We start from the raw sequence: 20,249 nt of genomic DNA on the forward strand, positions 1-20,249 counted from the left end.
AAAATTCCCAGGGTAAATTTGACGTTTTATAGTATTTTTAAAATATTGATTCTGGAGCAGACATGGTTTTGATACAGTAACCCACTATGGGTTACATATTCAAGGCTTCTTCCTGCACCCCCTATTGATAGTCTGCTTGCAAAACCACGTTTGAAGCCTGATCCTGCTTCTATAGGAGTTTTGTTATCGATTCCAAAGGAAGCAGAATTAGCAAATGGATATTCAGTGTAGCAGTCCACACATGCTTCACTGGGTAGGACTGAGCTTATTCATCTCCACACTAAAAATGGAGGGAGTGTCAAACCAATGGTCTTTACTTCTCAGGCTGCACATATAAAACAACTCTACAGCAGCCATGTTTAGTGATGTAAGGATTCGTCTCAGGCAGTTACTTCCAATGGGGTCTGAAGTCAGGGACAGACTGTACCTGCACATATATTCCACTACTTTACAGCTGCCAGCTTGTCAGTTTATCCCCACCTGCCCTACAGCAGGATTTTATTTACTGTTTTTTGTTGATGCTTGTTTGAACTGCAAGTTGCAGGCTGCTTTCCCAACATCTGGGTAATTATTTTTAAAATGGTACTGAATTCCTTCTCCCATACCCGAAATTTAAATTAAAAAAATCCCAAATTTAAAAATATGGGGAAAAAGAGGCAAGAAAACCATAATTATACAAAACCATGTGCTCATACATCACCCCTCTTCTAACAGCTGACTGGTGAAAATGCAAGGGGGGTGCATCTTCTTGCATAGGAATCCCTTCTGAGCCACATACACACTTCCATAGCTGTTTTCCAAACCAGGAACCAAAGTAACTAGGGAGTGGGGCTTTCCATTGTGAACAGGATTTCTCCTGCACACCACAGGAAGCCCGGCTTTTTGTTTTTAAAAATAAATAAATGAAAAGCAGTAACAAGTCCTATCTAGTCAACTTAAGAAACATAAGGGCTTGTCTATAGAATGCATTAGTCCACACCAGAGGGATGTAAATTCTAGGGTGCACTAGTGTGTCACAGGCTAACTGACCCATGTGGACTCTGCTGGCATTCACTGAAAGCTCACTAGTGCGTGTTAACATAGTACTGTTTGAAACGGCGCTATAACAACACGCACTAGGGAGATTTAGTGCATGCCAGCAGGGATCACATGGGCCATTTAGTGTGCAACAACTAGTGTGCACTAGAATTTACACCCCACTGGTGTGGACTAATGCACTATGTAGAGAAGCCCTAGCAGTACAAATAAACCTAGAGTAAATCATTAATCATTAAGTATTGTTATAGAACTGCAATAGGTTACCCAGTAGTGAAGCCGGGTTTGGAGCAGTTGTGGACCTGGGGGGGAGGGCAATGGGTCATTGATGGTGGCACCTTCATTTATACCTATATGCTTGAAATGCACCAAACATACATCTAAAGACTCCTGCCATCATTAGTTCTGCCACTGAGGTTATTGATTAGCAGGAGGTTTTGTAACTGTGTAAGGGCCTAAACCAGAGCCTACTGAAGTCAATGCAAAGATTCTGAGAGAGGAATGATAACAGAACCTGGTCTAAAATAGCTAAGAGATTTGTTGTACTCTTGCTAACTCCTATTACCACTATTGGGCCTGATTCAAAACCCACTGAAGTCAAGGGGAATCTTTCCATTGATTACAATGGGCTTTGGATCAGGCCCATTGAGGGGGGAATTTGGACACCGGCTATGGTCTAGTCCTATAAGCCTTATGCATGCTGAGCTCCCGCTGATTTCAATAAGAGTCCTGCACATGGAGGATTGCAGGATCGGGCCCGTAAAACTATGAAGGGTGGGGTTTTCAAACGTGTCCAGTTCCCACAGAGAGTCAATAGTTCGGCATCTGACTCCCTGCAGTGCTTTTGAAATTCCCATCCTTACTGATTACTTATGCAGTACAGTGGACAATGAGGCCATAGTAAAAGAAGTAATAAAATTAAATTCAAATAGCTATTTTGTCATTAGATTTTTACTCTGAGAGGACAGACCAATACACTCTTGTGCTGAAAAGAGAAAGAAAGACAGAAAGACAGAAAGATGGGTAAACCACAGAAACTTACATGAAAGAGGCTGCGCCTAAGCAGAGCCTTCCTCAGCAGTATACTCTGAAATTTGCATAGTAGACAAATATTTCTCACTATTTATAAACTGAGAATTATATTTTAATTTAAATAAAACTCATAATTAAAATGGGTATTTATGAAACTTTCTGGTAGCCACAAAAATTGTTAGTAAGTGACAGGTTATAAACACTGACTTCTCAGTGACGAAGTAGTTTTAACAGTGATTTTGACAATCAGAAGAACACTATGTTCCAACAGAAAGTATAACAATAAGGTCGCTCTTATGTTTCATAATAAAGCAGGCTAGAAATGAGCTTAAAGAGGGCTGTGTTGTCCCGTGGATTAACACAAAATGCTAGTTTTATTCACAAATCCAAGGGCACATCAACACTGTCCCGCAGTTCAAACAATGGTGATGTGAACAGCAGTGTGCAGCAAAATGCTGCGCTGTAACTCCCCACATAAGGGCACTGTGGGTACACACTTCCAGGTTCCTCGTTTGTGTTAACACAGTCCTCTTTAACGAGAGCTAGGAACCTTTTAGTTCATGCCTGCAGTGTTCAGACAGGGAAGTTACAGCAGAGCACTTGGGTGTGCACTACTATTCACACCCTTGTTGTCCAAACTGTGAGGCAGTTAGACATGACCCGGGTAGCCTCGTCCAAGTTTACAGGGGAGTTCTGCACCGGTTGGATACGAGACATTGGTGTAGTTCCAGGACTCTGGTGGCAGTGAAGATTCAATAGAGGCAGTATTATTCCAACTATATCCTCTATACATATGCAGAAATCAACGGTGGCTAAGGAGCCAGCATAAATATATATTAACAAAATTCTAATGTAAGATCATTTCTGCAGAAGTTTCAATGGCATGGATGTTCAACCAGTATTCAACGTTCAAAAGCAACGCAGTGTGTTGAAGGGAGGAATAGTTTAGCATCACTGCTTTCGCCATGAAAGGAGTCAATGCACATCGTGGTATGGTTCTATTTCTAGAGAAATAACTAGCACTGCCCATGGTTTCATAATGTATAATATGTGAAATGAGACCTACTGAAACTCAAAAAGCAATAAGGTGCTATACATATATTCACAAGTACTGCAGTGACAATCCAAAGAGCTGAAAACATGTTTTGGAGGGTGGGGCGGCAGAGAGTTCATTCCCTTTTATGTTAACTGGAGGAGCATATTTTCAGCTAAAACTTTGTTCCTCTTGTCCCTGCACACATAAATCGCATTCATGCAAAAATCCTTTTTGTACTGTTTTTTAACCTTTTCATACTTTATTATTGTAAAACAAAAATCCATTTCTTTGGCATACATATGAAGCGGCTCCAGTATAACACTATGCAAATTTTGGAAGCAGACTAGTATTTTGAGTGGGTGGTGCTTATGAACTTACTAAGAGGAGTACAGAAATTAATACAAAACAAACCTGCTCTGTAACCATGACTGGGTCAACCAATATGGATTCTAAAGAGAAGAAAAAGTTACATTTGGACCAGTCTTGTCCAAAGAATCTTAGCAAAAATTGGAACCAACTGTATGTTTTCTTTTTGTGTGAATGTGATGCAGAGTGCGTGTAAGAGCTTCCAGAAATCTGTTTGATGGGACAGTTCCTTAGGGAAAAAACGACAAGCAAAACCCTCTGACCTCTCCAATTGCATTCCCTATCCTTCCTTTATTCCAGGGGTTCTCAAACTGGGGTCGGGACCCTTCAGGGGGCCATGAGGTTATTATGTGGGGGGTCATGAGCTGTCATCTTCCACCCCAAACCCCGCTTTGCCTCCAGAATTTATAATGGTGTTAAATATATAAATATATAAGGGGGGGCCGCACTCAGAGGCTTTCTATGTGAAAGGAGTCACCAGTACAAAAGTTTGAGAATCTCCGCTTTATTCCATCCAACCTTTCGAGCACAAGCTGAAACTAAAATAATTGTTGCCCAGATCTCCCTTCCTCTTCTTTTTAGCACCGTCAAAGAGAGAGATACTGGATGAGAGTGGCAGGAGCAGACAGCGGTGTACAAACTGATGAAATCCTTAGACTGCTAAACAGTCCAACGGGCTGAGGTAGTGGGGGAAGGGGGAATAGGCTGAGTCATATGAAACTTAACTCATGAATTAGGGCCAAACTGCAAATAACTTGACAAAAATAGAACCAAATCCTACTCCAGCCAGAAGCAAGGAGAACTGAGCCTGCATGGTAATCAGAAGAATACACCCAAGCAGAAGGCAGCACCACTCCCCATGCTGCTTCCCACAGTTGGCTCACATGCTTCTCTTCAGTAATTTTACTTCTATGGGCATTCTGCACCAAAACATTCAAAATTCTGCTCCAAAAAATTCAAAATTCTATGCACAATATTTTAAAATTCTGCAAAATTCTGCAAATGTTATTTGTCAAATAAATGTGGAGGCTCCAGCATGGCATTGGGGAGCACAGGCCACTGGCTGCACAGAGGTGGGACACGGACTCAGTGGTGAGGCTTCACCCAACCCTGACACAGAGCAGGGGCCGGGTCTGCCCCAGAAACATGCCCCTCTGTTCCAGGTGCACCAGGTGTGGGCAGGCAGGCTCAGCAAGGCAGGATTCAAGTGTGGAGGGGCTTAGTGTGGGAGGATCCAGAGGGTTCTGTGGGGGGCAATTTGGGTGCGGGCAGCTCAGTGGGGGATCCAGGTGTGGGGGGGTCTGGAAGCAAAGGGACTTGTTGGGGGTTTCTGGGTGCAATGGAAATGGGATTTTGCAGGGGGGTCCAGGTGAAGGTGGTTGGGGCTTAGTGGGGTGGCCTGGGTGTGAGGGGGATAGAGCTCGGCAGGGGGGGTCCAGGGGGGTCAGTGGGGAGGTCCAGATGTTGGGGGAGTGGGGCGGGGATCCAGGTGCAGCTGGTTTTGGCTTGGTAGGGTGGGGATCCGGGTGCGGGTGGCTGGTCGGGGTTGTCCATGTACAGGGGAGTGGGGCTCGTCAGGGAGGGTTCTGGGTGGTGGGGAGGGGTGAGGCTTAGCGGGAGGGTCTGGGTATGAGGGGGTCTGGATGCACGGGGGTTGGGCAGATGGGGGAGCAGCTCCCTGTACAGTGCTCTCTCCTCCTGCAGCTGAGGAGCGATGGGAGCAGGAAGCGTGGCGGGAGGCGGGGCTTTGCAGTGCTTCTTACAGCTTAGGGTGGGTCTGACATGGCCCTGTATGCCGTGCAGGGGAAGAGGAAATCCCATCCTCTCCAGCCCAGCTGGGACTAGCAGCTGAACCCAGCGCAGGGGAGGAGCCACCAATTGGGTCTTCCCCAATCCTGCCCGCTGCCCCACAGTGATTTACCTCTCTGTGGGCTGCCCTGGGCATGAAAAGATACTGCTGGGGAGGGTCACATGACTGCTCTTGTAGCTTCCCTTTGCTTCCCCGTCATAAAGTCATTTTTCTGCAGGAAAGTAAAGAAATCTGCGGGGAACATAAATTCTACGCATTCGCAGTGATGCAGAATTCCCCCAGGAGCGTAATTTCTACAACTGGACAGGAGCAACTGTTTTCCCCCCAAATCAGGACTGAGGAGAAGGAGGCTCTTCCCCAGTCAGTCTCACTCTCCAACCACACCACACCCCTCCTCTCTTGCTTATGCATCAGGATACTAAGCTGGAGCATAGGGGAGCCATCAGAAATGTGCATACGGTGTGGAAATGTGAACAGGATGTACACCTGTAAGTCAGCTCTGTCATGGACTGTTATGAACTATTCACTAGCAAAACTGTCCACTAACAACAGTGTAACCCAGCGTGCCCCGTTTACATAGAATAGGAGTCTGTTATGGCTCTCAGCTCAAACACTTGTTTTTTAGTTGAAACCATACAGACTCATGACTTCAGCTGTAGAAGTTCCTGGGTTCAATCTCCAGTGCTGGCCAACAGCACTACAAATAAAGTGTTAGGTTTGTTTTTGATTTAACTGGATTTCCCTCAAGCTTTTACTTATTACTTGTATGTCTTGCAAAGTTGCAAAAGAAAAACACTGCTGGTTGTTTGTGTTGCTGCTGTTGATTTTTATTTGTGGTTTGTTTTGTTTTTTTGACAAAAGGTAGGAAAAATATTCCTGCATTATATGGAACATTTTCCTCTGACATCCTCTATTGGAATTTTTGCCTTAGAGGGTGTGACAGAATGCTGAGAATCAACAACTGAACCAACACCTGTGGTCACTGTTTAACCAATCAGGTCCCCGAGCAGGACCTGATTAAGGAGAGGAGTTCCTGATTACATATCAGATTGGGGCTGGGTAGCTAATGAGCCCATTAACAAGGAGACTGGAGAAAAGAGCACAGGAAGGAAGTGCAAGTGGGGAGAAGCAGAAGAGTGAGAAAGGCTAATAGGGCCTGACAAAAGGGAAGTTCTCTGGGAGGAGACATCTTTTCTCCCCCGACCTTTGGAGAAGGGGTAGTAAAACTAGAGGCCATGGTAAATACTGTAGAAGCAGCAAAGAATCCTGTGGCACCTTATAGACTAACAGACGTTTTGCAGCATGAGCTTTCGTGGGTGAATACCCACTTCTTCGGATGCAAGCAGTGGAAATTTCCAGGGGCAGGTGTGTATCTCTAGCTTGCTTCTTGCTTGCTTATATATACACACCTGCCCCTGGAAATTTCCACTGCTTGCATCCGAAGAAGTGGGTATTCACCCACGAAAGCTCATGCTGCAAAACGTCTGTTAGTCTATAAGGTGCCACAGGATTCTTTGCTGCTTCTACAGAACCAGACTAACACGGCTACCCCTCTGGTAAATACTGTGACTGCACTAGTAGGTAAAAGGTGCTGGAGCAAAATACTGTAAATAACGCACAATGTCTACATGAGAGACAGTCTCTGAGCTGTTTGTGCAAAGCAAAGAGGATGGGAGCAGTTGGTGTCCCATCACATAGCGAAAACTATTAGTCCTTGATATGAAAGAGTAACAAATAGCAAGTAATGTCCAGTGCTACAAGCTTCAGACATTATATCCAATCAGACTTCACTATATCACTATGTCATAATGGTTTTACACTACAAGTCTCAATTCTAGTTAACATGACACGCACTAAGAGGTCTCCAATGACTGTGCATGGCCTGGAAGTTTGCTTTCTGAACAAGGGCCATTGGAAGGAACCTTCCTTTGATCACAGGGTTCAAGTCCAGAGGTAAATCTGTACTGTTGTGATTTACTTTTTCATCTGGCTCAGCAGCATGCAAATTGCCCCATCTTAGACTTCCATAGGCCTGCTTACCAAGGTTTAATTTACACCCCCTTTCTTATGACCTCTGATTTGGGTCCAAGGCTTCTGCAAGCCTGCAAAGCCAGGTACTAATCTAAATTTCCATTTTTAAATTAGCCTTTGGGCAATTTTTAGAGATTCACTCTCTTCCCAAACGGCTCTGCATCAGGCTTATCGGTGATGTATCATGTGAAGTAATGGTAGTAATGCCTTTGTTTTCTGTACATTGCATCTTTACATTTATAAGAACTTGTGTGGTGGCAGCTGCCATGTTGTTTCCAGACTTCCTACTACAGAGTGGACACACTCACTGCACTCTCAAGGCTATTTTACTTTTTTAATTGGCTGTTTTCCTTAATCTACAAGGCAAGTGCACATGATTGCACTCTGCATTTGGCAAGATATAACATGGAAATCAGGATGTGCTTCATAGGTTCATACACTTTAAGACCAGAAGGGACCACTGTGATCACCCAGTCTGACTTCCTGCAAAATACAGGCCATTGAACCTCACCCAGTAATCCCTGCATCAAACCGCTAATCTAGAGCATCTCTTTTAAAAAGGACATCCCACGATGATTTAATGACTCCAAGTGATGGAGAATCTACTACACTACTAGATAAAATTGCTCCATTGGTTAATTACTCTTACTGTTAAAAATCTGCTCTTTATTTTTAGTCTGAATTCGTCTAGCTTTAGCTTCCAATCTTTGGATATTGTTATGCATTTTTCTACTAGATTAAAGAGTAACTAACTATTAGAAATCTCTTCCCCATGTAGGTACTTGCAGACCATGATCAAGTCACCTCCTAATCTTTTCTTGGATAATCTAAACAGACTGAGCTTCTTCAGCGTGTCACTGTTTTCCAAACAAGATTTCCAAACTTCTAATCATTCGTGTAGCTCTTTTCAGAACCCTTGAATGGTCTCTGCATTATCATTAGTAATCTGAGTCTATGTTTTGAGATAGGCAAGTGTGAAACATTTTCTTCAGTTACCTTCAACGACTGCAGAGAGTCTGCATTTGTATCACAGTAGAGGATAATGTTGTTGGCCATACTGAAGCTCTCTCTGACTCCCAGGTGGTAGAACAAGGAAGGCTGACGGAAAGCGTCACTCATCTCCACCACTGCAATATCTGCAAAAAGCAATAACAGAATAACGGTAAGTCATACAGTTCCAAAAGGGGAGTACCTAAGCTCTTCTCCTCCACCAGTTGTTGTTTGACAGAGTCTGCATTTTAAAGACGGAAATAAAGAACAGGAGGGTTTCCCCCTTTTTAGTTATCACAGCTGAATTTTCAGTACATAACCAGCAGGAAGTGGTTTCTCTTTACAGCATTTTTTTTAAAGAAAGCAGAACTTCATTTCACTAACTAGAAAAGGATTGAATGTCACTGAACAGGAGATAACAGAAAAGCTCATTTTGAGCCTTGCATGAGCACATGATCTATTTGCCTATCTGTACATCAGGGGTTGGCAACCTTTCAGAAGTGGTGTGCCGAGTCTTCATTTCTTCACTCTAATTTAAGGTTTCACGAGCCAGTAATACATGTTAACGTTTTTAGAAGGTCTCTTTCTACAAGTCTATAATATATAACTAAACTATTGTTGTATGTAAAGTAAATAAGGTTTTTAAAATGTTTAAGAAGCTTGATTTAAAATTAAATTAAAATGCAGAGCCCCCCCAAACCAGGGGCCAGGACCCGCGCAGAGTGAGTGCCACTGAAAATCAGCTCGTGTGCTGCCTTTGGCACGCATGCCATAGGTTGCCTACCCCTGCTATACATGATGATTTATGATTGTGGAAAAAACTAATGATATTTTAACTTGTACATAAAAATACTCAAAATGTATTTACTCTGGGAAAGATGTACAAAAAAATTGCACTGTATCAGTCTCATTGCATGATAAAAGATAAACCCACAATCTCTGCATTTTAAATTCTACAGAACAATCTACCTTTAAAATTCAGTGCAGAAGAAAGTAAAAGACAAGAGAGACAAAGTGATATATATTTATTTTGATTTATATAAGAAGAGGGAGGAATCCCAAATCCCTAGGTACCCCAACACAAATTACAATGTAAACATAGACCTTGACCCAGCCAACAGGTCTGTGCATGCAGAACTCTGCTCACATGAACAAAATGGATGCGATGATTTAGTTGGGTTTGGTCCTGCTTTGAGCAGGAGGTTGGACTAGATGACCTCCTGAGGTCCCTTCCAACCCTGAGATTCTATGATTCTATGAAGTAAAGCACATGTGTAAGTGCTTGTGGAATGGGGGCCACAGTCCTTCCAGGCACCTGTACACCCAAATGAAGCGCACACAAATAAATTAAGAGCCTAAGCTGATACATCCCCAGCTTCACTTTCCCAAACTTATAGCAATGCCACAACCAAACAAAAATCAACTACGAAATTCATTAATTGCAGCTCACATTTATGAGGATGTTTATTAAATCCAGTAACTCTCTTCTCCTGCAAAACCCTTGCGGAGTCAAAAAATGTACTACATTAAGAGAACTGACTCATCTCTGCTTCTCACGCACACACCATCTGTCTCTTGCACCCACCTCACTTCCTCCTCCAGTCAGCCAAAATATACGGATTTTAAAGAAAAAAAGAAAGAGTCAAATGGGTTATGTAGACCATTGGTTGTTATAAAGAATCTGCTTTCCTTTCAACCTCCATGATTACCTGGGAGAGGTTCTCTTTTAGAAGCTTCAAATGTTTTGTTTTCTTTGAGTGAATGGGACTGAAAGCAATTCTCTATCCATTTACATTTTCTTTGAATTATAGTCTATTACAGCAAAGAGGAACAGAAATGTAATACCCAAATATTACTTCTCGCTCTCTCCCTCTCTTGCACACACAAATATGTACTATAACATTAAATGGGAAAGGGGTGGGGCGGGAAGAAGAGAGTAGGAGAGATTGGGGAAAGTGTAACAAGAGCCGAATAAGTAGTATGACAATGCCACTGTACTTTATCTCTGTGTGATTATGCTTCTTAAAAAAACAAAAACAAAACAAACAAACAAAAAAAACCACAGCAGCAAGTTCTCCTTTTACAGTATTTTTTTAAACTATTGTTACTCATGTCTGCGACTGTATGGCAATTTCTTGCAATACCTTTGAAAAACTTTACTCCATTAAGTTAAGGATCTTTGGAATCTATTGTATTCAATGCAAAGGTTATGTATTATTGTGGGCCAGGATGATCAAAGGACTACACTGAACAATGTGTCAGACAAGAATGACCTTTTGGAACAAAACGTCAAATGGAATTCCTGGGAAATATCATGGGGAAGGTGAATACAAGGGCCCTACACTGGTTATTCAAAAAACCCAACCATTTGAAGCTATGCCCTGAGGAGAGAACCACTATCTGATGATTAGCTGTTCCCAATGGGTGGAGGAAATCAAAGGCTTATAAAGAAAAAGGCTGATCTGAGCAGTCTGTGTGCTAATTCTGAGCTGAGGCTGTGAACTTGTCATCACAGAAAAACACATGGATGGGTTTGAAGGATTAACTCCTATCAGAGCTCCTGCTGGAGTTGGGGATGAACTCTGGTAAGCTTTTCAGCAGGCATGTAGTTTCTTTTATTGTTTTTAATGTGTTTTCTCTGTGATGCTTTCACCTAAAGAATACAAGAGGTTGCTTAGAAAGAGCTGTGTGTACCTTATAATTGCAGGCAATTATGCTGTTTATAACCTCTGGAGAGTGAGCAAAGCACAGTTGCTGACCGGTCTAGGCTGTCTGGCTTGCAGTGGAACTGTGCACCATGGAAAAAAAACCTGGTAAGGAGGGTGAGACGTGCATCTCCACACAAGAGAGGTGATGACTGGGAGCCAGAAGCCTAAAAGTGGGTGTCCTCGATGGACCACGGAGAGGAAATACAGGTGGAGTTGCTCTGAACTGTGACAACGTGAGTTTATCTTGAGCAATTTTAAGCTATGGTATACTTTTCTTGTCATGGTGCTAAGAGGGGAATTTGAGCAACTTTCCATTATGTTTAAGTCTTGAATTTTACAAGATGGTTTTGAAACTCTTATGGAAAAAAAAGAGTAACAGAAATAATATAAAATAAGAAGAAACAAAAATAATTTCAAAGCACGCAGGCTGAAACCAGACAAAAAATATGGAAGATATTTGAGCTCATCCTTTGCGAGCACTGCTGAAATCTCATGTTCTCACTATCATGGGAAACACAGTGTATAAGAACTCAGCCCATTAGAGATTTAACTCATCTTGCTTATCATTTTGCATAGCAGCAATTTATGAGCGAAATAGATAGCATTTTATGAGCATGTTATCCCTGCCATCTGAGAGTATCAATATTATCTTCTAGCATCAACAAACCTCCCTCAGGAGAGAATCCATTTCCTGCAGCCCTTTGAGCAAGGAGCAGAGAAAAGCCCCAACCTTTGGCAATGGTTTGCTGCAGGGGATCTAAAGCTTTTTCCTTGCACTGCCCCCACACTGCCGCCTCACTCTTGGTGTCACATGGACACCGCTCAGTGTCTTCTTCCTCAAAAAGAACAGGAGTACTTGTGGCACCTTAGAGACTAACACATTTATTTTAGCATGAGCTTTCGTGAGCTACAGCTCACTTCTTCGGATGCATAAAATGGAAGACACAGACAGGAGATATTTATACATACAGAGAACATGAAAATGTGGTTGTTTCTGTCCATTAAGAAGCCATGGGAGGGAGCAGAGGGGCAGGAAACTCTAAGTTTGGCCACGTAGAATTCCTGTAGAAGCAGCAAAGAATCCTGTGGCACCTTATAGACTAACAGACGTTTTGCAGCATGAGCTTTCGTGGGTGAATACCCACTTCTTCGGATGCAAGTGCCCACAACCCCTCCGCTGGACTCTCTCCAATTTGTACACATCCTTTCCGTATTGGGGGGCCCCAAACTGGACACAATACTCCAGATGTGGCCTCACCAGGGCCGAATAGAGGGGAAGCACTCCTGTGCTCTTGTTGGTGCCATGGCTGGCAAACCACTCAGGAGGTTTCTGTACATCCTGTGTACTGCAAAGGGAAAGAATCTGCTCTGGCCCCAAATAGGCTAGTGGACAGATTGAGTTTGGGGACAGGCGTGGGTAACATGTGGGGGTGGAGAAAGTGCAGTGGAGGATGTGCACTGCAACCCCATAGTCTGCCAACTAGCTGTGGGAGAAAAGGGCAAATGCTATCCCTCACACAAAGCCAGACCACTGGGGCTTTGTTCAAAAGGCTGAATTTCATTCTCCGGATAAAAAAAAATGATCTGGCTACAGGTCATTGATAACCTTCTTTAAAAACCGGGAATGATACTACCTTCTTTTCTAAAGCATTTTCAGATCAACAGGTAAAAGTGCCATGCAAAACCTAAATATTTTTTGCTAGTTAGCAGAGAAAAAACAGGCACCAGTAAAAAGAAATGAAGTGGGGGGGACAAGACTATCAGTGTTACTGGGCAAAAAATGCTTACACTATAAATACTATCAACTGGATAATTGTACCTTTAGAAGAGAAAGTTATTTACCTAATAGTAACTCGAGGTTCTTCAAGATGTGCAATCTCTATCTGTATTCCATTGTGGGTGCACTTGTGCTCCATGACCCTGGAATCAAAGAATTCTTGCAAGCAGTGTCTGCTGGTCTGTATATGTGCCCTTGATCTTCTTGTGCTTCTAAAAGAGGGTGTAAAGGGTGGAGGAGACTGACCATCTCTTCAACGCCTTCTCTACTGCAAATCCAGGTATGATCTGAAGCAGAGGGGAAGGAGGGCAGCTAGTGAAATACAGATAGGGAACACACAGCTCAAAGAACCTCCAGTTATTATAAAGGTAAGTAACTTTCTCCTCTTCTTTGAGTGCTGGTCCCTATGTGCATTCTACTGTGGGTGACTAACATGCAGTACTCAAGTAGGAGAAGGGAACGAGGATACAGATGCCAAAGATGTTTGAAGAACCAAAGAATGCATCAGAAAAGGAGTCTCCGACCAGAGCATAATGTCTTGAAAACATGTGGCTCAAACTCTATGTAGCTGCCCTGCAAAATGTCAACTTCTTGACTTCTTGAAGAAATGCCACTGAGGACACTTGTGCCACTGTAGAGTGCTCCCTTACCCCATGAAGGGAAGGAAGTTGTGACAACTGGTAGCCATGTAGGAAACAGCCTGAGATCCCTTTAAAGATCTTCTAGGAGGATACAGCTCAACCTCAGACTCGTTCTGCAGTGGCAAGCAACAGTCTAGGTGATTTTCCGATTGGACAAGAGAATGAAGTCTCCTCTCCTCTTTATATGCATGGGGTTTCAGAAAAAAAACACAGAGAAGTCAATTGCCTGGTTTATGTGAAATTCTGAAACCACCTTAGGGGTGAATTTTGGATATAGTCATAACAAGACTTTGTCCTTATGGACTATGGTGTATGGCATATCTGCCACTAGGGCTCCAAGTTCACTTACCCTTCTGGCTGAGGTGATGGCTAAAAGGAATTCAACTTTCATTAACAGGTGAGATACAGAACATGTAGCTAGTGGTTTGAAGGGGGCTTAGTGAGTGCCGAAAATACAAGGTTCAAGTCCCTGTGAGAAGTTGGTTTCCTTACTGGCAAAAAGGTTCTGATTAGACCTTTAAAGAATCTGCAAGTCAGCAGGGGAATGAAAACTGAATAACCATCTGAATGCAGATGACACACACACAGATTACTTCCAGGTGGACTCATACAGAACTGAGGGAGACACCAATTGTTTTGAGAGAGAGAAAATACTCAAAAATGAGGGGGATATCTGTTGACTCTGGAAATACGTGTTTCTGCTGTGCCCAGATGAAGAAACACTTAAACTTGGCAAAGTCACATTTCCTGGTAGAATCTTTTCCGATATTAAGAATGGTTTGTAAGGCTTCAAAGCAGGAACATTCTAGGCTTGACACCCTTCCAAAAACCAAATCCTGAGATGAAGTGCTTTGGGCTTGAGATGTTTGATCCTGCCATTCTCCTGGGTCAAGAGATCGAGAAAAGACTGAATGCTGATTGGCGAATGAGATGATATGGGTAGTAGACCTGGGAACCAAAATTATCTGAGCCAATTGGGGGTGATAAGGATGACTTTTGCCCTGCCCTCTTGAATTTCCTGTAAGACCCAAGGTAAGAAAGGCATAGCTAAGATAACCTGCCTAGGGATCCTCTGGAACAGTATATAGACTCATAGACTTTAAGGTCAGAAGGGACCATTATGATCATCTAGTCTGACCTCCTGCACAATGCAGGCCACAGAATCCCACCCATCCACTTCTATAACAAACCCCTAGCCTATGTCTGAGTTATCGAAGTCCCCAAATTGCGGTTTGAAGACCTCAAGCTGCAGAGAATCCTCCAGAAAGTGACCCGTGCCCCATGCTGCAGAGGAAGGCAAAAAACCTCCAGGGCCTCTGCCAATCTGCCCTGGAGGAAAATTCCTTCCCGACCCCAAATATGGCGATCAGTTAAACCCTGAGCATGTGGGCAAGACTCACCAGCCAGCACCCAGGAAAGAAAATATATTGCATTTCCTGTTTGTTTGGGAGGCAAACAGATCCCAGATGATGGTTCCTCATTGAGCAAAAATACTGTTCACTACTGAATTGTGCAATTCCCACTCGTGATCAATAGCAAAACGTCTGTTGAGGGTGTCTGCCAACACAGTTTGAGTTCCTGGAAGGTAAGCTACAGACAGGATAGGGATCTTTCCACCATATTAGTGATGACAATACCCTGGCAGGAATTGTTACCATGGTATTCATGCTGTGTTTGTTTGGTGAATACACTATTTGGAGGCACGACCATTGCCAATGAAGGCGGCATCTGGTGAAGGGGATAACATAAGGGCATGAAGTCATGTACCCCAGGAGAAAAACACGAGTCATGACTGGTGCATCAGAGTTGCACATAACCTGGTCTATCAGGTTTTTCCTGGAGTAAAACCTGTCCCCTGATAGATAAGCTCTTGCTGTGACTGAGGCCACAGAAGGGACAGGGATTGGGGTTTTGGAGAGGGTAGGGAAGTAAACTCAACTGCAGAGCCAAAATGGAGAATGTCAAATATCTACTTGTCCATTGTTATTACACTCCAGTTGCCAAAAAAAAGAGTGCTAGATGAGCCCCAAAGAATATGTGGGAATCAAACAGTGGTGACATCACTGGTGGTTTTCAGCTCTTAAACTCCTGTAAAAAATATCTTTTAGCTAGGGAATGAGGTTGAGATGGCATTGTTGATACAGGAGGTGAAGGGAAATGAGATTTTGCACCCTTTGTCTCTTACAAGGTGGACCATAAGTTTGCTGATGATAAAACTGTGAGTCACCAGACTAGGTTTGTAGGGCTGCCTGTGAGATTTCCTCTTCAGAGCAGGTATATATTGTCCTAGGCAGTGTGGGAGTGTCTAAGGACTCATCTGTCTTTTCATTGAAAAGATGGGCTTCATCGAAGGGCAAGTCCTCCGCAGTGTTCTGGACCTCCCTGGGAAATCCTGAAGCACGTATCCATGACTCGCGATGTATCAAAATGGCTATTGCCACTGATCTTGATGATGGGTCCACCACATCAACTGCTTATTGAAGTATGGTTCTGGCCACCAGCTTACCTTTTTCAATAAGAGCCTGGAATTGTGCTCTGTCTTGCTGTGGTAATTTATCTATAAAGTCTGTGAACTTGGAATAGTTCAGGTAGTCATACTTAGCCAACAGCACTTGATAGTTCTAAACTGAAGGCTAGTAGTTGGGAAGAAAGGTCTTCACATTAAGTTTAGCTGTCTAGCCTCCTTGGCAGAATGAGTGGACTTAAGATGTTGCTGTCTAGATCTCTCTGCGGCAGCTTGAACTACTAGTGAGATAGGAGTTGAGAGTGGGGTTCATGTGGCTGGCTATATGCCAGACTGCTCTAGTAGGCTCCACAATAGCAGAAGTGCTATTCAGCTGGATCTGGTAGGTTGCAGGATATCCAAGAGTTTGTGTTTTGGGTCCTGGATCCTAGATCTCCTCTAGGGAGATCCTGACAGAGGGTCTGTGGATAAGGATTCCCTCATATCAGAGTCAAACCTAATGGTGGGAAGTGCACTCCATGTCAAATCAAACCAATGTACAGGAGGGTCCCTTAGCTTGGATCCAACTGCGGTCTCAGGGCCTTCTCCATGAGTCACTTTTGATCCGGAGCTCCAGCAGGGTGAAAGCAGCAGATAATGCACCTAGCCATAAGATGTGTGTCCCTGTGACAGTACAGGTAGCGTTAATAGTTGTCACTGAGTGAGGAGCATGGACAGGAAATAGTTTTTGAAACCCAGTTCTCGGAACAGTCCAGTATCCATTACTGAGCATTGGGGTGAGGCAGTTCCCTCAGGACAGGGAATCTATTTAACCACAAAAACTTTGCTAAAAAACTTACTAAAAGCCATTAAAACTATTTACAAGATACACTACAGGCAATCTTTGAAACATTTACATATCAAAGAATAATGAATCAGTAGCAGCTCCCGACACTGGAAGTTCTAACCCAGGCCATGCAGCATTAAGAACTAGAAAGGCAGTCGGTCCACTCTGCCCTTTATGCCCTCAGTTGGAAGCACAAAGAGGGCAAGGGTGCAAGTGTGGACCAATGGACATTGCTTGTAAGAATTCTCTGACGCTGGGCACATGGAGCACATGGACACCCACAGTGGAATACACTTAGGGACCAGCACTCAAAGAGCAAGTACAGAATGTTGCTATTTACGCAGGCAGTGCAGGGCACCTGGCTCCGGTTGCCCTGGGATACTAGCATCAATGTGCTGGAATTACAGGCAATCTGTGTGGCCCTTCCTCCCTGAGAAATGTTGCAAGGTCAGTGTACTGTGTCAGATCAGTGAGACAAATGGTATGCAGTGGTGTACATGAGCAGGGGGCACTGGCAGCCCTCAGCTCCTGCAGAAGCCCTCTGCCCAGTTCTTAGTCAGAGTCTCACCTTGCCTGCCTCAGAATCGTCTACCACAGGACCAGGAGAAAACCATGGCATATTGGCTCAGCGGGACCCCCCTACTTCCAGGGAAGTGGAGCCTACAACCCCAGGTATTCTAGGAGATTAGCCAAGGACTGGGACATCTGGTCATCAACTGGCTCAAGTCCAAGATGTCAGTAAAGTTTTGCACACTGTTCTCTGCTATCTTTGAACAGCGCCCTAGGGAGGGACCCGTATTCTGCCGATTCCTACATGTTACAGAAGGTCAGACAGAAAAAGTAGGGCTACTTAGAGGAGACTGCAGAGTGCCTGTTACAGAGCACAAAGCAGTCAGCTTCATTTCCCACTCCAGTAACTTCTTTCACTGAGGACAAGAGAAGGGCAATTATGTTTATTCCTGCTCCCTTTAACATACCCTTAAAATTTACTGGTACGGTTCAAGGGGGGCCTTTAGCTGTATTCTCTGCAAATGCACATTTCAGCAATTTCTGAAGGGCGAGAATATTTGATCCCATAATATTGGAAGGTTTAGGTACTAATCCTGCATAGCCTCCTTGGGTAAAATTCGTATTAAAATCAGTGAAGTTCTGTCTAGAAAAGCATACAAAGGTTGGTCCCTAATGAGGTGTACACCTGAATTACATATCTAACGCTCTAAAAGATTGCAAATTTTTTATGTATGATAAAATAGTTCACTAGGAAGGGTGAACTCCCATTACTGTGTGTAGTGCTGTTTGCCTTTGGCTATAATCAGTGCCTCTAACTGCTGAGAAAGTGAATAACAAAATGCAAATTGACCAAAGTTCATCTCCCACTCATTCTTTTAAATACAATAGTACAAGGAAGAACCCATCCAAGTTACTAAACAAATGCTGCAGGGTAACATGTTATATTCTGTTATAAATACACACATCTTTTGGCTATAAGCAGTATACTTCAGGAGTGAAATTAAAAATAAATCTGCAATGAATACATCTTTGTGCCCAGATTATTTTCTGAATTTATCTTGTGCTAAACACATGACTGTTGTCTTTCATTCACCACGCTCTAATTACTCAGCTAGGACAAGAGAAAAGTCAGCAGTGGAAACTAATGGAATACCAGAAGAACACTTCGCTTTTATACAGAGTAAGAGTGGATTTTTTTCTTTTTTGCTTATATAGGTCTCTTTGTTCAGGGATTAAATAGGATGACATCAAGCTCATTAGATACAAAGATATCTACAGTAAGAAGGAGGATACGTGACAATATTTGTTTGGGTGCCCAACTGTGCCCCTCATTTTAGGTTTTATAACTTCAGAGGTTTCAACGTGCAATGAAATTTGTTATTGAGAAATCTTCTGGGGCTGGAGGAAATTAAAGTGTCCTATGTGTACTTCAACATCTCCATATCTGTATGTGTCTGGCAGTGATTCGATCATGATACTTCTGAGAAAATCATTTACTTTAGCCAAAGAAACAGTTCCTTCTAAAACAGAGAAGCTGTTTTTGTTGCTGGCTCATTCCCTCTAGTGCTGCGGAACAGAAATACATCCCTTAAGCAGATATTTACAAAGCTTTCATTCATCCAAATTAAAAGCAACACTGGATGAGTGCATAGAAGCAGTTACAAAGGTTAGCTACAAAAATTGTCACTACTGGACAGCGACAGGAACAAAGTAACCAAACCCATCAGATTACAGATCTGGAGAACTGATTAGGTTGTTTTTTTTGTTTGGTTTTGGTTTTGAAGAGCTATTTTCTTATGTGCAATAATCAACCTATACAAAAATGCCCTGAAGATTACGGTTGAAGAAACTCAATGAACTACAAATATGAAAATTGGCAAGCACTAAGTGGACAGATCAGTAAATTAGGGTCTATAGTAGCCAGAAGAAAAGCAACATGGAAACTTGAAAACCTGTTTACAACATATTTATTATACATACCAGTATCATTTTACATCACATCCTGCCTTTAACCCCAAAGGCTTTCTAAGTGCTTTACAAAACCATGAGCAACATTTCCCCCAAACTTGTGTGCGTGCGCAGTAGTGGGAGAGAAGTTGCAAGGAATCTTCTACACAAATGCATTCCTAAGCATAGTGTAAGCATAACAGCTGTCCATGAGCTCAGTAAGGGACTGCATCTGAACAGCACTGCTTCTCCAGGAGCTCTAACTCAGGTAATGTGACTCTGATTGCTTCTAACTCTGGTAGAAGCTGAAGACCACATTTGACCCAATATATAAAGGAATCATTCAACCAGCACAGAAATGCATACATCTCTGGGCTATAAACTCTCCTTCTAACCCTCCAGTGCTTTTTCATGTCCTATGGATGTCATATCTTAGTTTAGTGGATGAGCTCTTCAGGGCAAGGACATAGGCCAGGGTGGGCAAACTACGGCCCACGGGATTGCCACCCATGGCCCCATGGGCCCCACGCTGCTCTCAGAAGTGGCCAGCACCACTTCCCTGCAGCCCCCGGGTGGGGGAGCAGAGGGCTCCGTGCGTTGCCCTTGTTGCCAGACACTGCCACCTGCAGCTCCCATTGGCCGGGAACAGGGAAATGTGGCCAATGGGAGCTTTGGGGGAGGTACCTGGAGGCGCAGCAAGGGCAACGCACACGGAGCCCTCTCTCCTCCCAGGGACCGCAGTGCTTCCTGGAGTGGCGTGAGGCCGGGGCCGGGGCATGAGGCCGGGGCCAGGGCACGCAGGCAGGGAGCCTGCTTTGATCCCGGGGTGCGCCGCTGCCACCCCGGAGCCACTTTAGGTAGGCGGTGCTTGGCCTGAGCCCGAACCCTGCCTGCACCCTGCCCCCCAACTCCCTGCCCTAAGCCCCCTGCCTGTACCTCGCACCCCTCCTGCACCCCAACCCCCTGCCCTGAGCCCCTGCCGCACCCTGCACCCCTCTTGCACCCCAACCCCCTGCCCTGAGCCCTCTCCCGCAGTTCGCACCCCTCCCATACCCCAACCCCCTTCCCTGAGCCCC

At 43.9% G+C, this 20,249-nt stretch overlaps 1 protein-coding gene across 3 annotated transcripts in view; it reads right to left on the reverse strand.

The window, feature by feature from the left end:
• The window catches only part of MAP3K5 (mitogen-activated protein kinase kinase kinase 5), a 164,198-nt gene that overhangs the window by 96,194 nt on the left and 47,755 nt on the right, over positions 1-20,249 (reverse strand). For all 3 annotated transcript variants that reach the window (XM_045010034.1, XM_045010035.1, XM_045010036.1), the window contains exon 2: positions 8,307-8,446. In XM_045010034.1, coding sequence (XP_044865969.1) covers positions 8,307-8,446 — 140 coding nt within the window. The remainder of the gene's footprint in view (positions 1-8,306; positions 8,447-20,249) is intronic.

The sequence above is a fragment of the Mauremys mutica genome, chromosome 3 (genome assembly GCF_020497125.1).
Source record: "Mauremys mutica isolate MM-2020 ecotype Southern chromosome 3, ASM2049712v1, whole genome shotgun sequence".
NCBI classification, from domain to species: Eukaryota; Metazoa; Chordata; order Testudines; family Geoemydidae; genus Mauremys; species Mauremys mutica.